This window comes from Gymnogyps californianus, chromosome 3, assembly GCF_018139145.2.
Source record: "Gymnogyps californianus isolate 813 chromosome 3, ASM1813914v2, whole genome shotgun sequence".
NCBI lineage: Eukaryota > Metazoa > Chordata > Aves > Accipitriformes > Cathartidae > Gymnogyps > Gymnogyps californianus.
Genome location: NC_059473.1, coordinates 55,347,898 through 55,358,891, shown reverse-complemented (window position 1 = coordinate 55,358,891; position 10,994 = coordinate 55,347,898). Strand labels below are relative to the sequence as shown.

Genomic DNA, 10,994 nt, shown 5'->3' with positions numbered 1-10,994 from the left:
TTCTTTTGCATGGAGACAGGCCCAAACCCACTGGAAATGATAGAATCTCAGTAATATTAGAGCTTTGGGGTGGGGTCAGGGCTTGAACATCACCAGTACACTTACATCTGTAAGCACAGGCCTAAGTTCAGCATAAACTAATTATGTTGCAGAATTGAAGGAAAAAAATAATTATGTCCATTCATGCAATGAAAGATTGCAGTAGCTGCAAAAGGGCAAGCTTAAGAGCTAATAAGACTTTTGCTTTATATTACTTCCTGAATGTTAAATGATTAACCTTTTGTAGTCTCATGAGGTAGCTCTGGTGGTATGTGTAACATTACATTCATAGCTTTTAAGTCTCTGTGGGTTTACATGTGAACCTTCTGCTCAGGCATAAAGTTTCTAAGTATTAGTAGCAAGAATTTTAACACGTTTCTCCCATGCCTCTTTTTCTGGTGCAAACACTTCCTTGTGGAGAGAGAGAACTTTTAGAATAAGGATAGGTATGTATGTGTTCGGGGGGTGGTGGTGGTTGGTTTTGGCAGTGGCTGTGGTGGTTAGCGCACGTTTGGATCAAACACATCAGCAAAATGCTGAGAGCAATAGACGGGGGCTTTGTGTTTCAGCTGCTCCCAAAGCAATCCTGGACCACAGCAGTCTTGAAAGGGAAGCAGTACTCCTTCCAGCTGCAGAAATGGCAAGCGCTCTGGCTTTTCATGTTGTGCAGTGTTTGTTTTGTTTTTATTTCTGTTTTGTTACTTGAGAGACTCTTGGAAACGGCCTGTGTTTGAGCCAGCTGCAGTCCCTGGGGGCTGGCTGAAGGCTCTCCTCCAGCCAGCAGAGCAGTGCCCTCTGGTGCACAAGCACAGCAGCGGCCTGGTCCTCAGCTGAACCGAAAGATATTAATAGAGGAGAAAAATTAAAAGTTCACAGCTGACACACCACCTCATTCCCATGAACTGTTTGCCACGTTGTACAGTTCTGATGGGAGCGTTGCCTGAGGGGAAGCGAAGATTCAGCTGTCTGGATCCAACCCAAACGACAGATTTTTTGTTTGTTTTCTCTTCATGTCATTGCCAGAGTTAAGCTTCTGGTTAACAACAACTAACGCAGGCCCAGTCCACCCTTGTTACTTAGGGCTAAATCCACAAAGGATTAACTTCTAGCTATGGTGCACTGTTGCCATGTGGACCTGCCAGCACTCTGTTAGGTAGCTAAGCATACCCATTAATTACACAGCCAATTTAACTAGACCAGCAAATACAACAGACTAAGCAAGAAGTCACTCAAGCGAGCAAGAAGGAAGTGCCAAGAGTCATGTCCTCAGGCTCCTTTGCCCTAAAACCTGGACATTGGCATCTCATTACAGGCTGCAGAGACTACCTGACTGCTCAGGGGTCACAGCCGCCCTCTCCAGAATGCGGCACCCTCGCCAGCCCAATGAAGCGGAGCTGCATTTGAAAAACAGGTTTGAAATCCCTTCTTGCAGGCAGGAGCTGTAACTACAACTCCAGAGCATTATACTCGTATACCCTTTTTCTGGTTCCACCAATTTTTAATTATTCCATTGCAAAGTGGAAAAGCTCCCACGGGGAGACCTGGGAGACCTCTCGCACACACCTCTCTGAGCCCAGCAGGCGGACATTCATAAAGAGACAAAGTTTGGACAGTGATGATCCATGTCCCACGCAATCACATTTTGAGGGCTGCTTTTAGTCCTGGATTATCAGGGCTTTTAATCTTTTTTTAACCTTTTTCTCCTGCTGTAGACATGCATTGAGAATGTTTACAAGGTGAGGAACTACAGGCTTGGTAAGCTGGAGAGAGAGGGCCTGGGATACAAGCAAAGAAATTAAATAGCTGGATGCTGCTACCAGACCAGTAAATAGACAATCTGTTAGCTAAATTAAAAACAACCAGAAAAAGAGAGAGACCAAGGAAATTTATTTACTTTTTATCTATGAACAGTATGACATATAATTATAGACAAGTTTTGATACACAGGAAAACCCTTTTGTCAACCTTTTTTTTTGCTAAATGAAACAGCACAATAATCTTTACACATTCATATTTTGTTTTTTCTTTTTTTTTTCTTTACAATACACAGCTTTCTTGGGTTGAAGCAAACTGCAGGACATATTGAGTACTGGTATATTACAGCTACTTACATCATTTAAGAACAGCAAATGGAGAAAAATAAGTTATTTAAATATTGATTTCATATACAGAAAGTGCAACTTTGTTAGTTGTTACATAACTTGCTTGACAGTTTTGATTCCCCAGAGGGTGTCAATTAAAGATAAAAGTATCTTGGACCAAACGTATTATTTATTCTAAAAATAATACAGTACAACTGCACAGCTGTGACTTGGTGAATCGACCACTATTGCTGCTCTTAGAGATGATGACCTGTTCGAATAATGCAATGTTTAATGCTTCCGATCATGCTCCCAGTTCGCATTCAAAGCCAGGCTCATAAGAGAGAGCCCAGGGAACTATGGGCGTCATCGCCACCTGGGTAGTAACAGAGGGTTATCGATCGAAGCTTACGGTTATGATGGCATTCGGTAATATTTTGGGCTTGCTGCTTCTATCGTTAAATAGCTGTCTGAGTTACAACGGTACAATGGATAGATACTTAACATCGTTAGCCTGAGCAGAGCGGATGAGGATTCCAGCAGCAGGTTTCTTCCGTGCTTCCCAAGAGTTAACGAGCGAACTTTTGCTTAGAGCACTGAATGGTTGCAAGAAAGAGGTTATGGCTCTCATACCGCACCGCCTCACCTGCTCGGGGAACGCCACAGGTCACTCAAACCACAGCAGGGAAGCTCAAACACTGAGAAGCTTAAGGCTTTTTTAGATTAAAATATAAACTAAAAATGTAATTCAAGTAAGACCACAGAGCACAGTCTTAAAAAGAAAACCAAAGCAACTATTAAAATTCACAGATCTCAAACTGCTCACTCTAGTCCTGATGGGTGTGATCTGGTTTCCCTGGGCTACATAATCATTTAAAAATTATGGATTTACAAAGATTGTTTGGCACACAGGTTCAGCTTATTCCCATAATTCTCCTTCAGTTATTAAGAGATGGAAAAGTAATTAATACGGGAGAGCTTTATTACGTGACTTGCCTTCCCTGCAACACGAGGAAATTTGTTTCCTTTTTTATTGCATATAGCCAGCTTGGACTTTTCCCTTGCTCCAATATAGCTGCTGTCTACTTACTTCTACTCAGTTCTGGCCCCTGCCAGCAATCCCAGGAAGTCTCACTACTCTTTCCATCTCCTGCTTACTGATAGTCGCCGTGTAAGCCTCAGAGAGGAACGATAGACAAATCACCATTATTAAAAAGACAATTTTTTTTTACCATTTTTTTCTTTTTTTTAGATTTTCACCAGCTGTGCAAAACACCTATGCTGTATGTTTCCCGATGCTGTCACATTAGGACATGCTGATTATCCACACACCAAGGAGAACATTACAGAAACAGATCCGGAGGAGCTCTGCTTGAGAACAATTTCAAGTTTCATCAGTGAATTAGTTGCTGTCACATGACGGTGTGCAGCAGACAGTGGTGAAATATGAAATGAGGAAAGTAAACCTAACACTTATCAGTTCTACCAGGAGCCAAATTAATTATCATCTGAAGTAAAACGCATAGTTCAACTGACTTAAAACATGACCATGAAAGGACCATATATAGTAAGGAATAATGGAGCAACCACAATTTTTCATTCATCAGTCTGACAGCGTTTTATCAGGAAACATGTCATTAGCTCAATATGAGGCTGGGATAACTGAGGCACCAAACAGTGAAGTGCCTTGTCTGGTTTTATACACTAAACTGACGTCAGAACTGATCTTGGAAACAGCCACACATCCTGGCCTGTGCCCAGGTTTCTATACTATCTCCCCTTACCTGCCAGAGTAAGCTTGCTCTGTCTTCCATGGAGTGTTTGCATTACAAGAAGCTGAAGGACACACCATATATAGACCCCAAAGAAAAAGCTAGTTATGTGCTATTCATGATAATCTGTATTTGGTATATAAAATGTGTACGCATATAGAAAAATAAATCTGTCATTAGCCACGTATGCGAATGGAACGTTTTACATGGATTTAGGCAGAAAAATATCATTACATCATGGAAAAATGGTTCACCACATATGCCAGAACAATGCTCTCTTCCAGTGAGAGGTAACATTAACACAGTCATGAGGGATACCAAATGTTGTAAAATCACAGTGTAATTCATAAGACTAGATAGGATTTTTTTTGTCCATGCAATGGATCTGATGATTTCTACGGGACACAATTTGCTTTTTCGATGCATTTTATCTCCCACAAGTGAATTTGCATTTGCAGAAACCCACTGTTTGGAATCGATATGGTCAGGATACCAAGTCAAAGCTGCAGCATAATGATTGACAATATAACACAGTACACAGAACATGATTAAAATGAAAAGCAGTTACATATATACAAGGCAGTATATCTTGGAACAGTTTAGTAACAACAGTAAATGCAGACTGTAGTGAACAAGAAGTTAGCCTGACAACCAAAACCTAGCATAACCCTGCATTTGTAAAAGCATCTCTACAACACAGAAGGTGTTAGGATGAGGCATTTTATAGACGCTACTTCAGCTGGAAATCACCCTAAGTGCAGCTTAAGGGTGACAGGTTGAAACAAGGCTTGGGAAACATGAATACAGGTAAGTGAACACTAGGTAACTGCTTAAAAGCTTATTTTAAGGCAAATAAAAAGCTGATTGCTAGAAAGCAGTTATAAAAATGACCTCAGCTCTGTACAAATAAAAAGAAGCTTTCTGACTCTCCGCGGGTTAGTTGCATTGGAGTGACAGAGATGGACCATATAGAAAACTAATTCCAGTCCATTAACTTTGGCCTAGCTAAAGGCTTTGTGGCATATTGGGACCTATACCAAGCAACAGCAAAGATGACTGGGGGGTTTTGTGTTCAGCTCTAGACTGCTAAAATAAACAAAAGGCATTTGCCAAACAGCTTCTACTGGAATTTGCACCTTGGCTTGTTACCTGTTCTTCAGGACTGACTCCAGGTACCTGGAACCTAGATGTACAGAAGACCCCCAACCTAAGGAGCTCTCCATAGAAATGGGGCGTATCACTAGTATTACTTTCACAAACTTGAGGAAAATGTGCAAGGGTCCCTTAATTCTGTGAAGCTGTCTGATTCTCAGGCCAACCCTGTGCACTTTATGAAATAAGAATACTTTACAGGGGAGCGAGGGGGGAGGGAAGTACCACATCTACGTTACTTGGTGGTTGCTTCTCTTCTCCTTCAGTTGCCAAAGACAGCAATAGAAACATTTCATATCCTTTGAAGAAGATACCTGCCTATCCTTGGGAGCCACTTCCTTGATCCCTTTAGGTATGTGAAGAAATTAGAGCAATATTGGTGCAGGAAGAAGCAGTGGATTCTCGACCAGGCAATGCCACACTATGGAGCATGTTAAATTGCTTCTGGATCAAGAGGTTTGAAGAGTCTTGCCGCTGCCAGGAGCTTGCTTATGTGCCTTTCCTCTGTGATGCCAGCTTCGTGAAGGCAAGTTTGTGACAGAGAAGGCACTTTGCTCAGTGTGTTGAATCCTGCTTCTGTGAGCAGGCTGGAATACATAGGTAGACCAATGGAAATCAGCCAGTCAGATACAGAGGTGATAAGTCCTGGGGATACAGGTTTTCGGCAAATTTCAGTGAGCCCTCCACTTGGAATCTGGACAGTAAAGAAAAAAAAAAAGGAAAGAACCCTTAACGTTAAACACAACTGCTTGTTTTACAGCAAGTCTTCTTTTGTTTTTTCTTCCAAACTGGTAGAATTTCATAGCAGATGTTTCAACTTCTCTCATGTCACATTTGTCAGTATCAGAGCAGTGTGGGTTGAAAGGCTAAGATCACTTGGCACAGGAGCAACAGCAACAATTTTGGCAATGCAGATGCAGTGGGCAGCATCCAGCTGCTTGGGCGACAGTCACATGCCATTCTGAATTAGTCTGAGATCAGTAAAAAATACCCAGTGACAAGACTTTCCAGGGTGATCCATTTAATTTCTCAGTAAGGCAAGAGAATACCAATTTTGCCTATTACCTCCTCAGACAGACCAAGTTCTCTTATAAAAGCCATGAAAGCTTTTGCCGGTTTCCCCCTCCTGCTTTTGCTAAGGAGGAGCGGACAATAGTATAGTTTAAGAAATGAAAAAGGAGTGTAAAACCTTTCAGGTTTCAATACAGAAGCATTTAATACGTGCCACCCTTAGTGAGCAAGTCTCTGTTACTACTGCTTGCAGTCTGCTTAGACTTTCAAGACTATTACTCAGTTAAGAGAGAGGGCTATCCACTCTCCTTTGAACTATTAACTGTCGTCCTTTGGGACAGGAGGAGGTACCTCCTGCCCCTGTAGTACCCCTGCCGATGTTGTACCTGCTCGGTGAACACAGGCAGCACTTTTGTACCAGGACTTTGCAGGTATCTCCCTTTACCAGCAGTCAGTCTTCTTTAAAAGTCTGGTCATAAATAAGAAAACTGGTTTTATGGAAATACTCACTGCCATGCGATGCTGCTTCCTCAGCTGCTTTACCCGGATTTGGTCCATGTTTGTGGCAACATCCTTTTCAGGCTGGTCTAAGTCTTCAGAGTACCGCTGTACCAAAGCCTCAGGAATGCCACAGCGACCGTGCTGAATGTTCCAAGCCAGACACAAAGGAGAGAGGACAGATGAATGAAGTGTACCAATACAGAACAATCAATGCAAACATAAAGAGAAGCGCAGGATGGCAGCAGGAAGGAGCTTTCCTCAAGATTCCATGAAAACTGAAAAAGCAATCCCTAAAGGAAGGACTGGACCTTAGGACTCCTTCCTTCCCAAAAAGATGTCCTAATCACTATGCTGTCAATTCAAATTTTCTTGGAAGCATAAAATCTAATCATGACTTCCTTTTTCAGCTCTACTTCCCCACACTAGCAGAGAAAGAGACATTTCTGTGCCCAGTGCCACCAAGGTACTAGTGGCCTGAAAAGATGAAGGTTCAGAGTAAGTCTAGCATTTCTCAGTCCCCTCACAACACAAGAGTTACTTTCGGCATAAGGCCTGACAGTAAAGACAAACACAGTCATAGAATGTCTAACGTCCCAATGATTTATGGTTTATCTAGGTCGGTGAGAAAAATACAACAAATACAATAAATGAAAGACTATCCCTTGGAATGCTAGTAGAATAAAAACGTTGAAGCCATGTCCTCCACTCACCTTGTCAGAGTATGGTTCTTCAGTAAGATCAATGTCTTCAGACTGCAACTTGTTTTCTATTACCATTTCCAGATCCATTCCCCTGGTACAAGAGACTTTCCTCGCTGAAGCAGGACCTAGCTTTACCACATGCTGCTGAACACTAGCAGTCTCTGGGAGCTCCGACAGCCAGGGTGGCAGTGGGCTAGGAGGGGTACTGGGCTCCTGTTCAGAAGATGTCCTATGGACAGGTACTCCGTGACAATCAATGGGAGTGGATGAGCTAGTCTTTTTTACTGGCAAACATGGTGCTTCTAGACTTGAGTGGTTCCCACTTGCGGTCATGGGAGAATGATATAATCCATTAGAAAGGCGTTCTCGGCATTTTTTGGCAGGGACAGGTGGCGGCTGAGAAGGATTTTTTGGTTGCATTCTTGCCTCATTTGTGCCTTTTTGCTCAGCTTCTAGACCTCCCTTGAGGACTGGAGCATAATCAGCCCGTGCAAGGTCATGAAAGCCTTTACTTTGTATTTCCAGAGGCGTCCTTGTTGCAAGATGCATCACTAAGGCAGGCTGAGCTTCACAGTTTTTCAGGGGGAACGGAGCAGGTTTTCCACCTGCACTCTCCATTACAGAGCAGTCCAATTCCTTAGCTCTTCCCTTCTGAGAAGTAGCAGCTCCTTTACCCTGCTTAGCCATCAAGTCATCTACCATACAGCTGCCTCCGTGAGACTGAGGCGGCAGGGCAGAGCCAGTTGCCTTTTTTGCTATATCCAGTGAATCCTGAGGAAAAGAACCTACTTCCTTGCTAGCGTCCTGTAGGTTAGTATTGGATTCTCCCTGGAGATCATCCAGTGAGTGAGATCTTGGCCATGTATCTACACCCTGGGGGCCATCCAGAGTTTCACAGCTCCGACAGACGGCAACCGGTAAACTTCTACGGTTCTTCTTCAGACCCGTAACAGCTGGAGGTTTGACAGAGCTCTTCAGAGCACGATGCGCACAACTCAACCGGCTTTCTTTTTCCCCTTGCTGTAGAGTTTCTATTGACTTGGTCAGTGGAAGCGTAGGATAATTTGATAGCTGGTTTCTGCTGAAGTCCTTAAAGCTATGCTCACTTGCTGATTTTGAGGGCAGAAGACAGGTCCTTCGAGTTTTACCTAGAAGCAAATAAATCACAATCCACCATTAAAAAAAAAAAAAATCTGCAGTGTAAATAACAGATCACTTCTAAATGCCTTTGAAACAAAATGATTTACTCTCTTTTTGTTAACTGTAAATGTACAAGAACTCAGTGCCATTTTAAGCATACGAATTTGTGAGCTTCAGCTTTATTAATGAAGAACTGGTAAATGTGACCACGTAAGGAAAATACATTTAAAATACTTAATATCCTTCCCACTCCCCAATTTGCAGAGATTTGAGGTTTAGCTCATGTAAATCTTTTTCAGTGTAGAAATATCCTACAGTTAGAACTGATACACTATACCCATTTTCTGAACTGGTTTGACCCCACACAGAAATAACTCAAACGACCCACCATTTTTTTCTACTTTTCTAATTTGTTTAGGATATTGATAATTATGTTCACCAATCTTACTAGATTGCTCAGGAAAGCTTTTTTTTTTTTTTTTTAAAAAAGATTCTATTTATTCATTTTAATTGCAAAGTGTGCCAATAGTGTTATTTCATCTTCTAAATGAGCAGCAAACTACTTGCAATGGCAAACCAGAGAGCAAAGAAGTGTTGGAAGACTGGTTTTGCACCAGGCCCTTGTAAAGTTACTTTTGGGGCCAGCAGAGTTTTATGGAAAAAGGTCTTATACTATGAGATGGAGAAGTGTTTCAAAAGGGAGTTTCAAGTGCGACTAATCTTAGTATTATTCTCATGTCATAGTGTTTTATCGAAGTGGAAGGTCTTAGAGATGTGGTGTTTTATTATAACCACTTAAGACGAGATGACATGAATCAATATGAACTACATGTTCTTTGTAAGCTTTATTTTGTATTTTTATGAGACATGCGCCACTGATTTTAAACAGTGAAGTTCATCAAATCTGCTTGACAGAAAAATTCTGATCAAAGGGACTGAGCTCATTAGAGTATTCATTAGTATGAAATGCAAGGTCATTTCTCAAATACTGCATAGATTTTTTTTTTTTTTTTAATTTTTAACAAGACAGAAGTAAATTTGTCTCAAAGCAGACGACCTCTCAGAATGACAGCACATCCTGAGGAGTTATTGTTTTCAGGGTGACAGGGATACCTTCCCCCATGTACAGTAAGCTTTCTAAAATCAGGATAGATAGATAAAGCTGGAAATTTCTTTTCCGGGGGGGGGGGGGGGGGGGGGGGGCAACCAAAAAACCCAAACCAACAGATTTGGCTAAATGGCATCAGAAGTCGGTAATAATAGGCAATCAATAGGTGCCAATTAAAGGACCAGTTAGTTTTAGAGATCTGAGAAGGTTTGCTACTTCATTGGAACTAAATTAATCTGGTGTACTTTTAAGCAATAGATGCTTTCTTCTCATACAGCTTGCCTTCAAAGCTTTATCCTGAAAGAAGCTCAATGCTTGGCTTTTGAATAATATACACTGCTTGCTTTGAATAGCAATGAAAGGACCTGTTTAACCTAAAAGAGAAATAGCCTGCTTTCTCTCTTTTCTCTTGCCTCTTTCTCTGCTCAAGGAGTTTAAAAAACAAAGTATCCAGAAAACTAGCAAAGAAAATGGAGGTTACATTTAAAGAGAATAAGGAAAACATTCCCCTCAAAAAAAGTTGGTTGCATTTACTGGCATGCCAGCAAAGTTATTCTATCTAAAATCAAGATGTGCCTACAAGGATGAATGCAAGCATACAGGAACTCCTTTCTCAGAAGCTGTACGGTTCACAGTTCAACTCAAGCTAAATATTACCATTTCCCCAAAATGCCAACAAAGACACATCACACATTAAGTTGGCTCCCTTGCTACTACCTTGAGTTCAGGTAGCTCAGCGAAGTAGCAGAAAGACTTCTCTGCCTGCACCTTTCCATGAAGCTAGGCCACTGTCTTCTGAAAATAACTTCGAACCACATTAAAAAAACATGTGTAATGAATGTTACATTCATTTTTTTAGTGCCTTCAGGCACTAATGTCAGTATGTAATGAGTATGGAAAGGAGTGTTCTCTTTTCATTATTCATATTTGCTAGTACATGTCTGACTTCTACAGTAATTCACCATATTGTCTGGGGCTTGTTGTCACAGCTCACATAACAAAATCCACGTACCTTCTTTTCAAGCCGAAATATTGATCAAGGGTTATACTGGTTTTAGGAAAGCACACTCAGGAACCTCAACATTGAAAGAAAAGCTGTGAGAAATGCTACTACTGTGCAACATAAGCTCCTACTGAGGCCATAAGGGTATCTAGTAAACAACATTTCATTTCTTTAGAAATGGGATATGTCTGTGTAAAGACAGTAGCCTGGGAATGGAAAAAAGAAGAAATGGGGAATAGGAAAAGGAAGAAGCAAAACCCAAGAAAAACAAGAAGAGAAAAATTTTGGGAAAGTAGAATCAAATCTTTAGTTCATTCCAGCCCTGTTTTACATAAAAATACAAATGTGGAGAGAATGGGAGGAAATTCAAAACATTTTGTCTATAAAATATATACCCAAACATGCAATCTTAAGGTCTCTGCTTCAAAATGGTTTAAAAAAAGTGCTGAGTTCAATGCTACTGTTTTGTACAAAGGACAGGGGTTC

General features: G+C 41.3%; 1 protein-coding gene across 3 annotated transcripts in view; it reads right to left on the bottom strand.

Moving 5' to 3' along the window:
• Nucleotides 1-1,915: 1,915 nt before the first annotated feature.
• The window catches only part of SASH1 (SAM and SH3 domain containing 1), a 576,339-nt gene continuing 567,260 nt past the window's right edge, over nucleotides 1,916-10,994 (bottom strand). For all 3 annotated transcript variants that reach the window (XM_050893069.1, XM_050893070.1, XM_050893071.1), the window contains exons 18-20: nucleotides 7,267-8,405; nucleotides 6,566-6,697; nucleotides 1,916-5,738 (exon numbers count right to left, since the gene is read on the bottom strand). In XM_050893069.1, the coding sequence (XP_050749026.1) occupies nucleotides 5,478-5,738; nucleotides 6,566-6,697; nucleotides 7,267-8,405 (1,532 nt within the window). In that variant the 3' untranslated portion in view covers nucleotides 1,916-5,477. The remainder of the gene's footprint in view (nucleotides 5,739-6,565; nucleotides 6,698-7,266; nucleotides 8,406-10,994) is intronic.